Source organism: Salmo salar, chromosome 01 (genome assembly GCF_965601325.2).
Source record: "Salmo salar chromosome 01, fSalSal1, whole genome shotgun sequence".
NCBI classification, from domain to species: Eukaryota; Metazoa; Chordata; class Actinopteri; order Salmoniformes; family Salmonidae; genus Salmo; species Salmo salar.
In genome coordinates, this window is record NC_138291.1 from 140,669,847 (window position 1) to 140,691,680 (window position 21,834).

At 41.2% G+C, this 21,834-nt stretch overlaps 2 protein-coding genes across 6 annotated transcripts in view; both read right to left on the minus strand.

Moving 5' to 3' along the window:
- Positions 1–3,415, minus strand: part of LOC106562412 (membrane-associated phosphatidylinositol transfer protein 2) — a 65,374-nt gene extending 61,959 nt beyond the window's left edge. For all 4 annotated transcript variants that reach the window (XM_045688835.2, XM_045688829.2, XM_045688836.2 and 1 more), the window contains exon 1: positions 2,866–3,415. The gene's annotated coding sequence lies outside the window, so the exon portion shown is untranslated. The remainder of the gene's footprint in view (positions 1–2,865) is intronic.
- A 4,092-nt stretch (positions 3,416–7,507) lies between these two features.
- mphosph9 (M-phase phosphoprotein 9) overlaps positions 7,508–21,834 on the minus strand; it is a 35,861-nt gene continuing 21,534 nt past the window's right edge. For both annotated transcript variants that reach the window (XM_014127364.3, XM_014127356.3), the window contains exons 21-23: positions 16,067–16,272; positions 11,768–11,836; positions 7,508–9,355 (exon numbers count right to left, since the gene is read on the minus strand). In XM_014127364.3, coding sequence (XP_013982839.3) covers positions 9,254–9,355; positions 11,768–11,836; positions 16,067–16,272 — 377 coding nt within the window. In that variant the 3' untranslated portion in view covers positions 7,508–9,253. The remainder of the gene's footprint in view (positions 9,356–11,767; positions 11,837–16,066; positions 16,273–21,834) is intronic.

Below are 21,834 nucleotides of genomic sequence, written 5' to 3' on the forward strand. Positions count from 1 at the left end.
AGCCAAAACAACAAAAAATGTGTCACTGTCCCAACACTTTTGGAGTTCACTGTATTTCAAATACATGTGAGAGAAATACCACCCATCTCTGTTGATATACACTGAGTGTACAAAACATTAGGAACACCTTCCTAATATTGACTTACATCCCCTTTTGCCCCCAGAACAGCCTCAATTCGTCAGGGCATGGACTCTAGGTGTCGAAAGCGTTCCACAGGGATGCTGGCCCTTTGAGACTCCAATGCTTTACAAAGTTGTGTCAAGTTGGCTGGATGTCCTTTGGATGGTAGACCATTCTTGACAGACACGGGAAACTGTGAGCGTGAAAAACCCAGCAGCGTTGCAGTTCTTGACACACTCAAACCGGTGCGCCTGGCACCTACTACCTTACTACCAAAAAGGCACTTAAATCTTTTGTCTTGCTCATTCCCCCTCTGAATGGCATACACAATCCATGTCTCAACTGTCTCAAGGCTTAAAAATCCTTCTTTAACCTGTCTCCTCCCCTTCATCTACACTGATTGAAGTGGATTTAACAGGTGACATTAATAAGGGATCATAGCTTTCACGTGGTCAGTCTTTGTCATGGAAAGAGCAGGTGCTCCTAATGTTTTGTACATTCAGTGTTCATATATTTTTTTCTTCATTATAGCTAACTCTAACCCTGTTCCTATCAGGCAGTGTGGAAGGAAGACACCTAAACCCGTTAAAGACTCCAGCCACCCAGCCATAGAATGTTCTCTGTTTCCGCACGGCAAGTGGTACCGGTGCATCAAGTCTGACACCAACAGGCTCCTGAACAGCTTCTATCCCCAAACCATGACTGCTAAATAGCTAACAAAATGGCTACACGGACTATCCGAGTCGACCCTTGTATTTTATTTTTGCAGTCTCTATGCACAATCACAGGACTCTACACACTCACACACACAGACACTCCAATACACTTAATTTACTCACACACACAACATATACACACATTTATACTGACGCTACACATATGCACACACACTCACATACACTACATTACCAAAAGTATGTGGACACTTGCTCGTCAAACATCTCATTCCAAAATGATGGGCATTAATATGGGGTTGGTCCCCCCCTTTGCTGCTGTAACAGCCTCCACTCTTCTGGGTAGGCTTTCCACTAGATGTTGGAACATTGCTGCGGGGACTTGCTTCCATTCAGCCACAAGAGCATTAGTGAGGTCGGCCACTGATGTTGGGCGATTAGGCCTGGCTCGCAGTCAGTGTTCCAATTCATCCCAAAGGTGTTTGATGGGGTTGAGGTCAGGGCTCTGTTTAGGCCAGTCAAGTTCTTCCACACCGATCTCGACAAACCATTTCTGTATGTTCGCTTTGTGCACGGGGGTATTGTCATGCTGAAATAGGAAAGGGCCTTCCCCCCAAAACGTTGGAAGCACAAAATCGTCTAGAATGTCATTGTATGCCATAGCGTTAAGATTTCCCTTCACTGGAACTAAGGGGCCTAGCCTGAACCATGAAAAACAGCCCCAGACTATTATTCCTCCTCCACCAACCTTTACAGTTGGCACTATGTATTGGGGGAGGTAGCGTTCTCCTGGCATCTGCCAAACCCAGATTCGTCCATCAGACTTCCAGATGGTGAAGTGTGATTCATCACTCCAGAGTCCAATGGCGGCAAGCTTTACACCAGTCCAGCCGACGCTTGGCATTGCGCATGGTGATCTTAGGTTTGTCTGCGGCTACTCGACCATGGAAACCCATTTCATGAAGCTCCCGACGAACAGTTATTATGCTGACGTTGCTTCCAGAGGCAGTTTGGAACTCGGTTGTGAGTGGACAGACGAACGCTACGCGCTTCAGCACTCGGCGGTCCCGTTCTGTGAGTTTGTGTGGCCTCCACTTCGCAGTTGAGCTGTTGTTGCTTCTAGACGTTTCCACTTCACAATAACAGTTGACATGGGCAGCTCTAGCAGGGCAGACATTTGACAAACTGACTTGTTGAAAAGGTGGCATCCTATGACGGTGCCACGTTGAAAGTCACTGAGCTCTTCAGTAAGGCCATTATACTGCCAATGCTTGTCTATGGAGATTGCATGGCTGTGTATCCCTTGCACATTGTAAATATGGTATTGAAACTGACCCTGTATATAGTATGCTTACTTACTTCTCATGTTCTTATTTATTGTTTGTTATTGTTCTACCTTATGTTATTTTTAGTACTACATTGATATTGATTACTGCATTGTTAGGTTTAGAGCTTGCAAGAAACACATTTCAATGTAGGCCTACTTGTGCATATGACATTAAAACTTAACTTTAACCTAAGTCTCCTAACCTGCTGTGTAAATTATCCTAAACCTGCTACGAAATGTCAATTCTGACAAAAGCTGGATCCCTGCTAGCCATGACCCTATAACTCTGATTAAGGGGAAAGATTGCTCAGAAAATCGTCGTACGCTTACTTCGATTATGACCTTACAGAGTGAAGATTATGATAAACAGAGTGAAGTGCTTACATGACTAATGTCATAACCGGCCTACTGCCATAATCAGTTTAATATCGAATTATTATTTCAAAGTTTAAAATCATGCTCTCTGGTGTAGTAATTTAATGAATTCTGTAGACAGGAGCAATTATATAATTTGAGTATTCAATTCAATGTACTTTTAAGTAGCCTAATGGACGCGCCTCCTACACTTTTTGCTATTGTTTCAAGTCAAATGTCAGCACCCAGCCAGTGAAGGTAAAATGTAAACCGGTTTCCTAGCAACATCTGTCGCTACCTGGCCATTTTTCATCCTCACCATGCTATGCCTTACTGATCGAGCGGCTGTACGCAACCAAACACCAAATCAAGATTATAAGAACACTCACCTGCAATATGATAAAAATTCGTTACTGCAATTCTCCCAACCCGCTGTTGGATTTCCTGGAATTTGTCAAAATACACGCAACACGGCCTATTGGCTAAGAAATGGCTTTACTATAACCAATGACACCTACATCAAATGAAAGGCTACCCCAGCAAATGTGCAAATAATTCTGCATCTATCCATGTCTTTTCCTCCAATAGCGGGCAGTGCTGTCAATTCATCGAGTGTCCTGTCGGTTCACTGTCTTGCCTGATCACGACTCGCACCGAAAAGAGGAACACAATTATCTATCCCCAAGACCTATCTGCATCATGTTCGGGTTGACATTGCCTATTTGTCCGGCCATTCTAGTCTTAATGCCGCGATTAAAGACAGATTACCAAACTACATTCTTCAACGGACATCGCGATGCTTTCATGACATTCCACTTATTTGGATGTGCACCTGCTGTTTCCCCTTTGAGAATAAAGCTGACAGCGAATGTTCATTCTGTCTCTCTCTGCTTTTCAATGACAGCTAACACATCGGACTCGAAACATTCTCCTTCTGGAAATGTACGTAACAAATGACCAGTTGTGGTCGTAGGCTACAGGTCATGTTCCTTGCCCATCCACATCATATGCCACTGACTTCATATCTGTCCTGTAGTAGGCTAGACAGAAAGCGCCCCACAGTGGCTATATACTGTAATCGCAGACCTGGACTGTGCCTCTACTACGTACAGTGTGCAATTATGTGTATAATCAAAGATGATGGATATACTGACAAAATACATGTCTCTCCGCCCTAACAATGGGAGTCGTTGTCCACAAAGCGACACAGTGGGATGTCTAGCTCCCCCCTATCCTTTCTTTGGTGGATGCATCTCATTATTTAAAAATTAGATGGAAGGTTGTTGACGTCAGGCGCCTGTGTTCAATAGGGTGCGATGCTATGCTACTAGCCTCATGCTATGAATAGGCTATGCATAGCCATTTCGAGAAAACTCCGGTATAAAGTGTTTTTATCAAAGTTGCCGGGATGTCACTTTTCCTACTTATATCAGTACACTCTTAACAACTTAAACATTACGAAACTTCTAAATAAGCCAATCATTTTTTATTTTTTTTGACCAAATTAGACTCATTGACCTCCATACAAAAACTCCTTGCTTGGTGGGCGCCAAAAAATAAACACCTGCTGGAGGGAGACAGATTTTCCGTTGAGTTAGGCCTCTATCTTCCTCTTCCTATGTATTGGTAATTGAGAGGCTTTAAGGCCACCGGTAGGACATATTGGCACTCCCCAGTAGGATCAGTCCGCCATAGGAATTAATGGAATTCTACAGTATTTCAATGAAATGTTTCAAGGACAAAATTGCAACAATTGTTGTTGTTGTAGTGGGGACAGCAACATTAATAATTTCTAAAAAAAACTATACTTTAGGGGAAATGTTTTTAATATTTTTATATTTGTATGTTTAGCTCACATAATATAATTGAAAAGTATGCATAAAGGTGTCTGTAATAGAGTAAACGTAGCAGAAAGGAATGTAGACACTAATAAAAAAACATTTATATAGCTTCCACCTGTGAGGGAGGCTTGGTGGCTACAACACAGCACCACCTATCAGTCATCTAGACTAACTACTTACGGCCCTTCCCAACAATGCAGAGAGAGAAAAAATTATAAATAATATAAAAATTAAAGACTAAGACTAGGAATACATACAAAATGAGTAACGATAATTTGGCTATATACACGGGGTACCAGTACCTAGTCGATGTGCAGGGGTACGAGGTAATTGAGGTAGATATGCATATACAGTGCATTTGGAAAGTATTCAGACCCCTTCCCCTTTTCCACATTTTGTTACATTACAGCCGTATTCTAAAATTGATAACATTATACACTACATGACCAAAAGTATGTGGACACTTGCTCGTCGAACATCTCATTACAAAATTATGGGCATTAATATGGAGTTGGTGCCCCTTTTCTGCTATAACAGCCTCCATTGATCATCCTTGAGATGTTTCTACAACTTGATTGGAGTCCATCTGTGGTAAATTCAATTGATTGGACATCATTTGGAAAGGCACACACCTGTCTATATAAGGTCCCACAGTTGACAGTGCATGTCAGAGAAAATACCAAGCCATGAGGTCGCAGGAATTGCTCGTAGAGTTCCCGAGACAGGATTGTGTCGAGGCACAGATCTAGGGAAGGGTACCAAAAAATATCTGCAGCATTGAAGGTCCCCAAGAACACAGTGGCCTTCATCATTCTTCAAGGGAAGAAGTTTGGAACCACCAAGACTCTTCCTAGAGCTGGCCGCCCAGCCAAACTGAGCAATCGGGGGAGAAGGGCCTTGGTCAGGGAGGTGACCAAGAACCCGATGGTCACTCTGACAGAGCTCCAGAGTTCCTCTGCGGAGATGGGAGAACCTTCCAGAAGGACAACCATCTCTGCAGCACTCCATCAGTCAGGCCTTTATGGCAGTGGCCACCCAGCTAGCAATGAGGAATCGGCCCAGAAGCAGCCCTCTTCCGGGGAGCTGGAACTGATTGAATCGGCCTGGAATCGGGTGTCAGACTCGACCCGGAATCAAAATGAATGACTGCCCAGAATCAGCCCAAGTACATCGGGCCGTTTCCGTCTACCGGAATTCCACCGACTTTGCCGGACTTTTACCAGAATCCCCCCCAGAAGCGGCTCGGTGCAAATTTTTATAAATGTATACAAAATTACCAGCTTTAGTCATTTTAAATATTACTATTACACATACAAATTATACCCATCCACAAAAAAAATATTTGTGTCGGAGGAAACACCGTACACCTGGTGACCGTGTCAGCTTGCATGCGCCTGGCCTGCCACAGGAGTTGCGATGGGACAAGTACATCCCGGCCGGGCCAAACCCTCCACTAACTCGGACAACGCCCATGGGTCTCTCCCTCCACTAACCCATGTGCGTCGCCTCATGGGTCTCCCGGTCGTGGCCAGCCTGGGTCTCGAACCAGCATCTGGAGGTTAGGTACTGATGAAATCCTTCCTTAGACCGCTGCGCCACTCGGGAGGCTCTATTCAGTTTTTAATGCTTATCAATTGCCTTGCACAAAGTATCAAAATACTAAAATTAAAATACTACTTAAACAGGACTCTTAAAGAATGTAATTTAAATGTTAATTGTATTTTTTGATCACAGAAACAATGAGAAAATATGTAAAAATAATGTTAATTATATAAAGCAGCCCGTTCAATCATCTGCCAGAGTGTAGCCACAATCGGCCAGAGCCTCAAGTAATACATTTGGGCCAGATAACTCACACCGGAATTGGCCTGAGCGCAATCCCCCATCCTAGCCATAAGTAATAGTGCCGAAGGTGGCCCAGACAAGAGTCTCTGGTCTGATGAAACCAAGATTGAACTCTTTGGCCTGAATGCCAAGCGTCTCGTGTCGTGGAATATTCTAATCAAGTGAGAGACTGTCATTTCTTCAAACAATCATCTTTATTCAATATCGATTAATTATTGCAATAATGAGGCTGGTCGACCCCACACCCTTGGGTGTTGGACCGAGTAACCCAATCTTTACACAAATACAAAGTACTATATATAGCTGACACTAAAAATTGGGGCATCAAAAGCCACTCTAGGTTAATCCGGTCGTTAACTGCACACTAGTGGTTCGGGGGGGGGGGGGGGGTTGGGGGGGGGGGGCAGTGCCCCTGTGACAACAATTTTGGACCCCCTTGTGGCCCCCCTAAATGTGGAGTATGAAATAATTTTTACATAAAGTCTTTGCGATCGTTCTTTTTTTACATCCGTTATTAGACAGTGGCAACGCGGAACATGGTCTTTTGCCTGCTAATGCCTGCAATGCAGTGAAGAAAACGATATGACAATAACGTCTAATGTAACTGGCCCCTCTAACAGTACAACTGGCCCCAGCTTGGCCCCCCCCCCCCCCAGTTGAAATGGTCTAGAACTGCCACTGTATCTGCATAGGGTTGTCATAACCCCATCCTGGTTTAGTTTCCAGATGCAAAGATGATTTTGAGACAATGAGGGATTGTTCTACTCCTAAGCTATCCCTAGTAAAACACATTATTGTCTATGTAATGCAGTCTAACTCATTTGTCAGCTCAAGCCATCTCTGGTGCCAATACGCCAAGATTAGCTGCAGGGATCTATAGCGGAGACCATAAAAACACAGACATTAGTAGGACAGAAATGTCTTACTGGTAGTTAAATATGAATTGTTAACCATTAATATCAAATAAATTAGGTAAATACATTATCTTTCCCTCACACACGTCTGGAGGAAACCTGGCACCATCCCTACGGTGAAGCATGGTGGCAGCATCATGCTATGGGGATGTTTTACAGCAGCAGGGACTGGGAGACTAGTCAGGATCGAGGGAAAGATGATCGGAGCAAAGTACAGAGATCCTTGATGAAAACCTGCTCCAGAGAGCTACGAACCTGTTTTTATTTTGTCATTATGGGTTAATGTGTGTAGATTGATTAGGGGAGAAGAAAAGTATTTAATCCATTTTAGAATAAGGCTGCAATGTAACAAAATGTGGAAAAAGTCAAGGGGTCTGAATACTTTCTGAATGCACTGTATATAGTCTTGATAACCCACAGAGACCCAGGTGTTGTAATAATGTAAGCATTATTTATTGAAAGAACAACAGTACATTTTAGTTCCAGTGAAGTTCATGTCAAGTCATTCATTGCCAACTGCAAAAAAACACTACATGGCCAAAAAAACTGAAACAGTGCAAATACTGTATAAATACCATGCATTACAATAAGACATTGCTTCAAGCAATGTCCATTTGTGGAGCAGTGTACTTGTGTGTAATATTTCAAATGTGTGCTGGTTTCAATTTTTGCAGGAGGTCCATAGTATACCTGGAAGAGAGGGGGGTTAGGTACTGATGGAATCCTTCCCTTCACAACAGAATTAACACAAAATAATGTTCAAAGGAGATAAAATATATAAAAATGGAAAAAGGCAAGCAACTTCAAATTTGCTAAAATACAAGGTTTTTGTAAAAGATTTTCAAGTAATGATGGAACTGGGAAAAACAATGGCTCGGGCAAACTTTTTTTTATTTTTATTGAACGTTGTAGGCTATCAAGATTATTATATTTTTAATGCACCAGGAATAAACATTGTAATGAACACAACAATTAAATGTAATAAATACAATTTTATGCAGTGTACGAGGAATAAAAACATATCAAAACGATGCATAAAAATGTAGACCTAGACTGAGATGGCAGTGGTACATTCCAGATGGGTAAATGACTCTGCTGGATATTAGGATGTTCTGCCATTCATATTTATATTGATTCATAGATGGCTGATAAAAAATCTAATAAAAGTTGAAAAACAAAACAAAAAAACAAAACAAATAATTTGACATAATTTACCTGAATATAGCAAGTAAAGCATATATTATCTCTTTTTATAACGTCTAAAAAAGTAAACGACTTTACAAATCTGTGCATTTCTAAAAATATACTCCGCAAAATTGTGAGCTCTTCCAAACATATAGAAAAATATCCCAGAGTTATATGTGTAAAAAAGACTGTGGGTCATGTACAAGTGATCTGTGATACAGAGTTAAGAGCAGGTTGACCTTTATTGTCATGAGTTTTGCCCCGGAGGCAGAACTGAACGGTTTCCGCTAGATGGGCCAGCTGCAAAGTCAAAATTGGCTGTATAAAAACAAAAATTAGCTTTTTGGTCTTAATTTAAAAAGAACATTTAAAAAAAATTCTATTTCATAATCATCATCTCCAGCACCACCCCAACATCAACATATGTGAAAATGGCACATTTCTATGTTTTGTATTAAAAAAGCTAGAGGAAGAAACGTGTTTCCAATGACATCATCAACCAATTAGTAGACAATTGGTAGGCAAAGCCTACTCACAATTGGTTAAAATCCCACGATGCACACCGATGTCATCGGAAACACTTTTCTTCCTCTATATTTTTTTACTACAAAACATTGAAACGCATACATTTCACATATGTTGATGTTGGGGTAGTGCAGATGATGAATACGAAGTTGAAAAATGTTGAAATGTCCCTTTAACATTAGGCATTAGGGTTAGCAGTATGGTTAAGGTTTTAAATCATATTTTATGACATTGTGGCTGTGCCAGCTAGGTGTGACCACTGCAGAGCTGCTCGAGTACATGAGTCATCTCAATAAATGCCAACCTGCGAGTTAAGAGAGAACAATCAGGGTTCTTTATCCAACTACATCACAGAAAACGGTGATATTTATTCATCTATAACTAGGAACAGGAGTTTTTCCTGACCATGCATTCTGACCAGGAAAAGCCCTAGACCCTACCTATGACGTCATCTAATAAAAACATTGCTATATGTTGGCAGAGGAGCGTAGAACGTGGAACCTCTTCAGGGTCATGCGGATGGAACCCAGGTGACGGTTTACGCTCTCTAGACGTTTCTCTAAGGCCACCTGGGGAGTAGGGGAACAGTAATTTAGCTGGAATAGCATAAACATTCACACATACTGTACACAAAGATCTTTGTTTTAAAGTAATATCCCATCTATACTATTTAATTACCTCACACGAGTCCATTTCATCAAACAAACACGTTCATGACAACAAAATGATTATTTAGTCTAGGGATGCACAATCTACCAGTAAGCATACCGGAATCGGCCGATATTAGCCAAAAATGCCAACATCGGCATCGGCTTGATGTCTAGTTTAACGCCGATGTGCAAAACCGATGTCAAAGCTGACGTGCGTACCTATATAACATACAGTTGAAGTCAGAAGTTTACATACACCTTAGCCAAATACATTTAAACTCAGTTCTATTTTTGTTTTATCAGACCAGAGGACATTACTCCAAAAAGTACGATCTTTGTCCCCATGTGCCGTTGCAAACTGTAGTCTGGCTTTTTTTATGGCGGTTTTGGAGCAGTGGCTTCTTCCATGCTGAGCTGCTTTTCAGGTTATGTCGATATAGGACTCGTTTTACTGTGGATATAGATCATTTTGTACCGGTTTCCTCCAGCATCTTCACAAGGTCCTTTGCTGTTGTTCCGGGATTGATATGCACTTTTCGCACCAAAGTACGTTAATCTCTAGGAGACAGAACACGTCTCCTTCCTGAGCTGTATGACGGCTGCCTGGTCCCACGGTGTCTATACTTGCGTACTATTGTTTGTACAGATGAACGTGGTACCTTCAGGCATTTGGAAATTGCTCCCAAGGATGAACCAGACTTGTGGAGGTCTACAATTTTTTTTCGGAGGTCTTGGCTGATTTCTTCTGATTTTCCCATGATGTCAAGCAAAGAGGCACTGAGTTTGAAGGTAGGCCTTGAAATACATCCACAGGTACACCTCCAATTGACTCAAATTATGTCAATTAGCCTATCAGAAGCTTCTAAAGCCATGACATCATTTTCTGGAATTTTCCAAGCTGTTTAAAGGCACAGTCAACTTAGTGTCTGTAAACAATTGTTGGAAAAATTACTTGTGTCATGCACAAAGTAGATGTCCTAACCAACTTGCCAAAACTATAGTTTGTTAACAAGACATTTGTGGAGCGGTTGAAAAACGAGTTTTAATGACTCCAACCTAAGTGTATGTAAACTTCCGACTTCAACTGTAGGTAGATTACGCCACGAAAAATACAGCGCTACACAGAACAAAAGCAGAAAAATACTAAGCGCGCACTTCCAACAACTAAACAAGTTCAAGTCGAGCAGTCATTTGAAAGTGTAGGAAAATTTCAGCGAGACAACTCAAAAGGCGAAATCCATTAACGGCAAGATAATGGAATTCATTGCCCTTGACAATCAACCGTTCTCTGTCATGGATGATGTTGGCTTTCGCCGAGCACCTTGAGCCCCGGTATACACTACCAAGTAGGCGCTATTTTTCAGATGTTGCCCTACCGGAGTTACACAGTATTGTTGAAACGCACATTGATGAGCTACTGCTATTAGCTTCACGACTGACATTTGGAGCAGCGATGTCAGCCCCATGAGCATGCTGAGTCTGACAGAACGGTGGGTCGACGAGGATTTCGTAGTGAGGAAAGCCGTATTGCATGGTCAAGAATGTGCTGGTTCTCATACCGCTGCTGCCATTTCAATGGCATTTGAGAACATCTAGGAAACATGAACACACTCCTAGCGCCATTCTAACAACTGATTGGAGAAATAAGCTCATCAACTGTGTCTGCAGCAGACGTGATACCCTCCGTCATGGCATTGAAACGCCTGCTCAACAAAACCCTACGGTCTGTGTCGGCAGTTAAGTTGGAAAAGTACTCTACTAGAGGCTGTCAACAAGCTAGTCGGTGGCATTCTCTGAGCTTCTTTACTGTGTCGCCACCATGCTCGATGCTAGGTACAAGGACCGCTACTTCGATGCAGACAAGAAACAGGGTTTACGTGAAATGTTACAGACACAGCTGAACAAGATGGAAACGGACACAGTGACAGTGCGCACCGAGGAAGAGGACCCACGACAGAAGAGGCCACGGACAGACACAGCTGAAACTTCACTGCTTGACATGTATGATGAAATCCTGGTTGAGACTGAACAAATGAACAACGAAACAGCACAGCAAGTAAGTAAAATAAATAGGTTGATTATGTTTTACTGGTAATGGGGACATATGAAAAATGCCAACAAAATAACTTTTTTGTCAGTGTTTCAACTATTTAACTGTACTAGAATGCTTAAAAGGCCGCAAAATTTTTAAATATCTGTATCGTTTTTTTTTGGGGGCATATCGGATATCGGCCAAATGTTTCACAGCAGTGCCCTAATTTAGACCCAATCACGCCTCACTAATATGTAATGAGGTCTTGCATGGTTTGGTGCGTGTGACTGTGACCTTACCTCATCTAACCTGGTCTGCAGGCTCACCCTCCCACCAGATCCAGGCATCCGGCTCAACGCTGACTCAATCTGCACAAAACACACCCAAATGAATTAATTACATAAATAAATATATAAACTAACCAACAATTTCACAGCACTCAGATTAAATCAGATGAACCAAGCAGGCAGGCCGTGCTGCGGTGTGTGTTGCCCTAGGCAGAGGCGGGAGTATACTTAAGGCTGCTGAAGGGTAAAGGGCCGGAGAAAGGAATTAGCACCCCTCAGTCATAACAGAGCAGGAGAGGCAGGACAGGGCTGGAAAGGACAGAGTAGGACAGGAAAGAAGGGGGGATATATGAACCCAGCTATAAATAGACATCATTGAGAGAGTAGTGGCTGTAAAATCATAAAGCCAGGTAATACTGTAGAACAGATCCAATAGAGATTAGTGAGGTGTGATGTCAAAGGACTGCCTCTGTCATTGATAGATATATGCCATCAATAAAATAGAACTACATCATCGACTACAGCTCAGCCTTCAACACCAGGTGCAACAGGGTCCTGGACTTCCTGATGGGCCACCCCCAGGTGGTGAAGGTAGGAAACAACACCTCCACTATGCTGATTCTCAACACAGGGGCCCCACAAGGGTGCGTGCTCAGCCCCCTCCTGTACTCCCTGTTCACCCATGACCTCATCGCCACGCACGCATGCCTCCAACTCAATCATCAAGTTTGCAGACGTCACAACAGTGGTAGGCCTGATCACCAACAATGACGAGACAGCCTACAGGGAGGAGGTGAGGGCCCAGGCGGAGTGGTGCCAGGAAAATAACCTTGCACTCAAGCTCAACAAAACCCAGGAGCTGATCGTGGACTTCAGGAGACAGCAGAGGGAGCATACCCTCATCCACATCAACGGGGAGCTTGTGGAGAAGTGGAGAAGGTGAAAAGCTTCAAGTTCCTCGGTGTACACATCACTGACAATCTGAAATGGTCCACCCACAACAGGAGGCTGAATAAATTTGGCTTGGCCCCTAAGACCCTCACAAACTTTTACAGATGCACCCTGTATCACCGCCTGGTGGTACGGCAACTGCACCGCACGCAACCGCAGGGCTCTCCAGAGGGTGTGCGGTCTGCACAACACATCACAAAGGGTACACTGCCTGCCCTCCAGGATATCTACAGCACCCGATGTCACAGGAAAGACCAAAATATCATCCAGGACATCAACCACCCGAGCCACGGCCTGTTCACCCTGCTATCATCCAAAAGGCGAGGTCAGTACAGGTGCATCAAAGCTGAGACCAAGCTGTTTTTCAATCTCAAGGCCATCAGACTGTTAAATAGCCATCACTAGCCAGCCTCCTACTCATTTAATTTGTACATACCGTATTCTAGGCAAAGCAATCCTATTCAACTATTGCTGTATATATACTATTCTATCCTACAGATATACTAAATATTCTATCCACAAACTCTTGATACATCCCATCCACACACACACACACACACACACACACACACACACACACACACAGTACCAGTCAAAAGTTTGGACACACCTACTCATTCCAAGAAGGCTCTAATCGCTGCCAAAGGTGTTCCAACAAAGTACTGAGTAAAGGGTCTGAATACTTATTTAAATGTGCAATCATTTTTTATTTATTTATATAAACTCGCAACCATTTCTAAAAACCTGTTGTTGCTTTGTCTTTATGAGGTGTTGTGTGTATATCGATGAGGGGAAAAAACTATTTAATACATTTTACAATAAGGCTGTAACATAACAAAATGTGGAAGTCGTCAAGGGGTCTGAATACTTTCCGAATGCACTATATTTATACTCTGGACTCCGACATTGATTGTCCTAATATTATATATTTCTTAATTCCATAGTTGTACTTTTAGATTTGTGTGAATTGTTAGATATAATTGCACTGTTGGAGCTAGGAACACAATCATTTCGCTACACCCACAGGGTGCTCTGGTAGACCAATTCCATTACATTGCTTATGGTCATGCAATCTTTACAGATGTCTCTGGGTAGGGCTAGGGGTTTATGGGTAAAAGGCATTTTGTGCTTGGTTTTGTTGATATTGTACATCGCTAGTGAGCGGCATGTCCCGGTCATAGTCTATTGTGAGTAGAGGTCGACTGATTAATCGGAATGGCGGATTAATTAGGGCCGATTTCAAGTTTTCATAACAATCGGAAATCGGTATTTTTGGACGCCGATTTGGCAGATTTTTTTGTTTTGTTAGACCTTTATTTAACTAGGTAAGTCGGTTAAGAGCACATTCTCATTTTCAATGACGGCCTAGGAACGGTGAATTAACTGCCTTGTTCAGGGGCAGAAAGACAGATTTTTACCTTGTCAGCTCAGGGATTCAATCTTGCAACCTTACGGTTAACTAGTCCAACGCTCTAACCACCTGCTTTACATTGCACTCCACGAGGTTACTCGAATGCAGTAAGAAGCTAAGGTAAGTTGCTTGCTAGCATTAAACTTATCTTATAAAAAACAATCAATCATAATCACTAGTTAACTACACATGGTTGATGATATTACTAGTTTATCTAGCCTGTCCTGCGTTGCATATAATCGCTTAGGTACACGTTGCTCCAACCATAAACATCAATGCCTTTCTTAAAATCAATACACAAGTATATATTTTTACATTTTACATTTTAGTCATTTAGCAGACGCTCTTATCCAGAGCGACTTACAGTAGTGAATGCATACATTTCATACTTCCCCCCCCCCATACTGGTCCCCCGTGGGAATCGAACCCACAACCCTGGCGTTGCAAACACCATGCTCTACCAACTGAGCCAACCTGCATATTTAGTTAATATTGCCTGCTAACATGAATTTCTTTTAACTAGGGAAAATGTGTCACTTCTCTTGCAAACAGAGTCACTATATGCAGCAGTTTGGGCCGCCTGGCTCGTTGCGAACTGTGTGAATACTATTTCTTCCTAACAAAGACAGCCGACTTCGCCAAACGGGGGATGATTTAAGAAAAGCGCATTTGCGAAAAAAGCACAATCGTTGCACGACTGTACCTAACCATAAACATCAATGCCTTTCTTAAAATCAATACACAGAAGTATATATTTTTTAAACCTGCATATTTAGCTAAATGAAATCCAGGTTAGCAGGCAATATTAACCAGGTGAAATTGTGTCATTTTGCGTTCATTGCACGCAGTCAGGGTATATGCAACACTTTGGGTAATTTGTCAATTTTTTACGTAATTATGACATAACACTGAAGGTTGTGCAATGTAACAGGAATAACGTTTTGTTTTCGAGATGATAGTTTCCGGATTCGACCATATTAATGACCTAAGGCTCATGTTTCTGTGTGTTATTATGTTATAATTAAGTCTATGATTTGATCGAGCAGTCTGACTGAGCGATGGTAGGCAGCAGCAGGCTCGTAAGCATTCATTCAAAATAGCATTCAAAGCAGCCCTTCGCAATGCATTGCGCTGTTTATGACTTCAAGCCTATCAACTCCCAAGATTAGGCTGGTGTAACCCATGTGAAATGGCTAGCTAGTTAGCTGGGTGCGCGCTAATAGCGTTTCAAACGTCACTCGCTCTGAGACTTGGAGTCGTTTTTTCCCTTCCTCTACATGGGTAACGCTGCTTCGAGGGTGGCTGTTGTCGATGTGTTCCTAGTTCAAGCCCAGGTAGGAGCGAGGAGAGGGACGGAAGCTATACTGTTACACTGGCAATACTAAAGTGCCTATAAGAACATCCAATAGTCAAAGGTATATGAAATACAAATCGTATAGAGAGAAATAGTCCTATAATTCCTATAATAACTACAACCTAAAACATCTTACCTGGGAATATTGAAGACTCATGTTAAAAGGAACCACCAGCTTTCATATGTTCTCATGTTCTGAGCAAGGAACTTGAACGTTAGCTTTCTTACATGGCACATATTGCACTTTTACTTTCTTCTCCAACACTTTGTTTTTGCATTATTTAAATCAAATTGAACATGTTTCATTATTTATTTGAGGCTAAATTGATTTTATTGATGTATTATATTAAGTTAAAATAAGTGTTCATTCAGTATTGTTGTAATTGTCATTATTACAAATAAATTAAGAAGACGAAGACGAAGAAGAAGACGAAGAAGAAGAAATAATAAAAATCAAAATAAATAGGAAGATTAATCGGTATCGGCTTTTTTGGTCCTCCAATAATCGTGATCGGTGTTGAAAAATCATAATCGGTCGACCTCTAATTGTGAGGGTCGAGATTAATAACAAGAGCCTTGTAACAGTCTGTCTCACCTGTTGTTTCTCCATAGTGAGCTCGTCAAACAGCCTCTCAGCGTCGGCCAGGGAGTGGAGACTGGTCTGTAGGTCTGTCCCGGGGTCCTGGAGGTCTGAGCCTGACCCCCCAGCCCCCTGCTCCTCCCAGCCCAGCCCACACACCCCCTCCTGGGGCTCAACACTGCCCGATGACTCAACTGAACCACCAGATGACCGCTGGGTGGCTGGAGGAGAGAGAGAGAGAGAAAGAGGGTAGTAGTGTCAGGGAACTACAGTGCCTTGCAAAAGTATTCACTCCCTTGGCATTTTTCCTATTTTGTTGCATTACAACCTCTAATTTAAATGTATTTTTATTTGGATTTCATGTAAATAGACATACACAAAATAGTCCAAATTAGTGAAGTGAAATTCAAAAAAATAACTTGTTTCAAAAAATGACAACAAAAAAAATTCTTAAAAATGGTGCGTGCATATGTATTCACCCCCTTTGCTATGAAGCCCTTAAATAAGATCTGGTGCAACCAATTACCTTCAGAAGTCACATAATTAGTTAAATAAAGTCCACCTATGTGCAATCTAAGTGTCACATGATCTGTCACATGATCTCAGCAGAGAAACGCCTGTTCTGAAAGGCCCCAGAGTCTGCAACACCACTAAGCAAGAGGCACCACCAAGCAAGCGGAACTATGAAGACCAAGGAGCTCTCCAAACAGGTCAGGGACAAAGTTGTGGAGAAGTACAGATCAATGTTGGGTTATAAAAAAATATCTGAAACTTTGAACATCCCACGGAGCACCATTAAATCCATTATTTAAAAAATGGAAAGAATATGGCACCACAACAAACCTGCCAAGAGAGGGCCGCCCACCAAAACTCACAGACCAGGCAAGGAGTATTTTCACGGCCGGATAAAAAACGTACCCGATTTAATCTGGTTATTACTCCTGCCCAGAAACTAGAATATGCATATAATTAGTAGATTTGGATAGAAAACACTCTAAAGTTTCTAAAACTGTTTGAATGGTATATGTGAGTATAACAGAACTAATATGGCAGGCCAAAACCTGAGAAGATTCCATACAGGAAGTGCAGTGTCTGACAATTTGTTGTCCTTCTGTTGCATCTCTATCAAAAATACAGCATCTGTGCTGTAACGTGACATTTTCTAAGGCTTCCATTGGCTCTCTAAAGCCGCCAGAAAGTGGAATGGGGTGTCTGCTGTCTCTGGGCAAAGAACAGCAGCCGAATTTGTAAGTGGTCAGCCTGGGGACAGTGAGACTGAGATGCGCGTTCACGAGACTACTCCATTATTTTCTTTCAGCCTTTGAATGAATACAACGTTGCCCGGTTGGAATATTATCGCTATTTTACGAGAAAAATAGCATAAAAATTGATTTTAAACAGCGTTTGACATGCTTCTAAGTACGGTAATGGAATATATATATTATTTTTTTTCACGAAACGGGCTCGCGCGTCACCCTTCGGATAGTGACCTGAGCGCACGAACAAAACGGAGCTATTTGAATATAACTATGGATTATTTGGAACCAAAACAACATGTTGTTGTTGAAGTAGAAGTCCTGGGAGTGCATTCTGACGAAGAACAGCAAAGGTAATCCAATTTTTCTAATAGTAATTCTGAGTTTAGTGAGCCCCAAACTTGGTGGGTGTCAAAATAGCTAGCCGTGATGGCCGAGCTATGTACTCAGAATATTGCAAAATGTGCTTTCGCTGAAAAGCCATTTTAAAATCTGACACCGCGGTTGCATAAAGGAGTTCTGTATCTATAATTCTTAAAATAATTGTTATGTATTTTGTCAACGTTTATCATGAGTAATTTAGTAAATTCACCGGAAGTTTTTGGTGGGTATGCTAGTTCTGAACATCACATGCTAATGTAAAAAGCTGGTTTTTGATATAAATATGAACTTGATTGAACAAAACATGCATGTATTGTATAACATAATGTCCTAGGAGTGTCATCTGATGAAGATCAAAGGTTAGTGCTGCATTTAGCTGTGGTTTGGGTTTATGTGACATATATGCTTGCTTGGAAAATGGCTGTGTGATTATTTGTGTCTATGTACTCTCCTAACATAATCTAATGGGTTGCTTTCGCTGTAAAACCTTTTTGAAATCGGACAATGTGGTTAGATTAACGAAAGTCTTATCTTTAAAATGGTGTAAAATAGTTGATTGTTTGAGAAAATTGAATTGTGGTATTTTAGTTGGTTTTGTATTTCGCGCCGTGCGATGCCATTGGCTAGGGGTTCCGCTAGCAGAACGTCTGTCCTCAACAGGTTAAAGATAAAAATAAGCAAACACATTTGGTGTTCGCTAAAAGGCATGTGGGAGACTCCCCAAACATATGGAAGAAGCTACTTTGGTCAGATGAGACTAGAATTTAGCTTTTTGGCCATCAAGGAAAACGCTATGTCTGGTGCAAACCCAACACCTCATCACCCCGAGAAAACCATCCCCAAAGTGAAGCATGGTGGTGGCAGCATCATGCTGTGAGGATGTTTTTCCATCAGCAGGGACTGGAAACTGGTCAAAATTGAAGAAATGATGGATGGCGCTAAATACAGGGAAATTCTTGAGGGAAACCTGTTTCAGTCTTCCAGAGATTTGAGACTGGGATGGAGGTTCACCTTCCAGCAGGACAATGAGCCTAAGCATACTGCTAAAGCAACATTTGAGTGGTTTAAGGGGAAACATTTAAATTAGAGGTTGACCGATTAATTAGGGCCGATTTCAAGTTTTCATAACAATCGGTAATTGGCATTTTTGGATGCCGATTATGGCCGATTACATTGCACTCCACGAGGAGACTGCATGGCAGGCTGACCACCTGTTACGCCAGTGCAGCAAGGAGCCAAGGTAAGTTGCGAGCTAGCATTAAACTTACCTTATAAAAAACAATCAATCTTTACATAATCACTAGTTAACTGCACATGGTTGATGATATTACTAGTTTAACCTCTCACATCTAGACGTTCTGCTAGCGGAACACCGCTCCAATATCCAATGATTGGGCGTGGCGCGAAATACAAACTCCTCGAAAATCCGAAAACTTCAATTTTTCAAACATATGACTATTTTACAGCATTTTAAAGACTCTCCTTTATCTAACCACACTGTCCGATTTCAAAAAGGCTTTACAACGAAAGCAAAACATTAGATTATGTCAGGAGAGTACCCAGCCAGAAATAATCAGACACCCATTTTTCAAGCTAGCATATAATGTCACAAAAACCAAAACCACAGCTAAATGCAGCACTAACCTTTGATGATCATCAGATGACACTCCTAGGACATTATGTTATACAATACATGCATGTTTTGTTCAATTAAGTTCATATTTATATAAAAAAAACAGCTTTTTACATTAGCATGTGACGTTCAGAACTAGCATTCCCACCGAACACTTCCGGTGAATTTACTAAATTACTCACGATAAACGTTCAAAAAACATAACAATTATTTAAAGAATTATAGATACAGAACTCTTTTATGCAATCGCGGTGTCCGATTTTAAAATAGCTTTTCGGTGAAAGCACATTTTGCAATATTCTGAGTAGATAGCTCGCCATCACGGGCTAGCTATTTTGACACCCACCAAATTTGGTACTCACGAAACTCAGATTTACTATAAGAAAAATTGGATTACCTTTGCTATTCTTCGTCAGAATGCACTCCCAGGACTTCTACTTCAACAACAAATGTTGGTTTGGTTCCAAATAATCCATAGTTATATCCAAATAGCAGCGTTTTGTTCGTGCGTTCAAGACACTATCCGAAGGGTAACGAAGGCAGACGCGTATCGTGACAAAAAAATTCAAAATATTCCATTACCGTACTTCGAAGCATGTCAAACGCTGTTTAAAAATCAATTTTTATGCGATTTTTCTCGTAAAATAGCGATAATATTCCGACCGGGAGTCGTTGTTTTCGTTCAAAGACTGATAATCTAAAATGGACTCTTCACGTGCACGCCCGTCTCATTGTTCTCAGATCGACCACTATCCAAATGCGCTACCGTTTTTCAGCCATGGGCTGCAAAGTCATCATTCAACGTTCTGGCGCCTTCTGAGAGCCTATGGGAGCCTTAGAAAATGTCACGTTACAGCAGAGATCCTTTGTTTTGGATAGAGATGACAAAGAAGGCCAAGAAATGGTCAGACAGGGTACTTCCTGTACAGAATCTTCTCAGGTTTTGGCCTGCCATTTGAGTTCTGTTATACTCACAGACACCATTCAAACAGTTTTAGAAACTTTGGAGTGTTTTCTATCCAAAGCTACTAATTATATGCATATTCTAGTTTCTGGGCAGGAGTAATAACCAGATTAAATCGGGTACGTTTTTTATCCGGCCGTGAAAATAGTGCCCCCTATCCATAACAAGTTAACTAGCTTGTCCTGCATTGCAAATAATTAAATGCGGTGCCTGTTAATTTATCATCAAATCACAGCCTACTTTACCAAACGGGTGATTATTTAACAAGCGCATTAGCGAAAAAAAGCACTGTCGTTGCACCAATGTACCTAACCATAAACATCAATTCCTTTCTTAAAATCAACACACAAGTATATATTTTTAAACCTGCATATTTAGTTAAAAGAAATTCATGTCAGCAGGCAATTTTAACTAGGGAAATTGTGTCACTTCTCTTGCGTTCTATGCAAGCAGAGTCAGATTATATGCAGCAGTTTGGGCCGCCTGGCTCGTTGCGAACTGTGTGAAGACCATTTCTTCCTAACAAAGACCATAATTAATTTGCCAGAATTGTACATAATTATGACATAACATTGAAGGTTGTGCAATGTAACAGCAATATTTAGACTTATGGATGCCACCCGTTTGATAAAATACAGAACGGTCCCGTATTTCACTGAAAGAATAAACGTTTTGTTTTCGAAATGATCATTTCCGGATTTGACCATGTTAATGACCTAAGGCTCGTATTTCTGTGTGTTTATTATATTATAATTAAGTCTATGATTTGATAGAGCAGTCTGACTGAGCGGTGGTAGGCAGCAACAGGCTCATAAGCATTCATTCAAACAGCAGCTCTTAGCAATGCTGGGACGCACAGCGCTGTTTATGACTTCAAGCCTATCAACTCCTGAGATTAGGCTGGCAATACTAAAGTGCCTATAAGAAGATCCAATAGTCAAAGGTATATGAAACACAAATGGAAGAGAGAGAAATAGTCCTATAATTCCTATAATAACTACAACCTAAAACTTACCTGGGAATATTGAAGACTCATGTTAAAAGGAACCACCAGCTTTCATATGTTCTCATGTTCTGAGCAAGGAACTTAAACGTTAGCTTTTTTTAAATGGCACATATTGCACTTTTACTTTCTTCTCCAACACTGTGTTTTTGCATTATTTTAACCAAATTCAGCATGTTTCATTATTTATTTGAGACTAAATTGATTATTATTTATGTATTATATTAAGTTGAAATAAGTGTTAATTCGGTATTGTTGTAATTGTCATTATTACACATATACACACACATATATATATATATATATATATAGAAAAAAATGATGTGCCAAGCTTATAGAGACGTACCCCAAGAGACTTGCAGCAGTAATTGCTGCAAAAGGTGGCTCTACAAAGTATTGCCTTTGGGGGGTGAATAGTTATGCACGCTCAAGTTATTTCTTGTTTGTTTCACAAAAAATATAATTTTGCATCTTCAAAGTGGTAGGCATGTTGTGTAAATCAAATGATACAAATTCCCCCCCAAAAAATCTATTTTAATTCCAGGT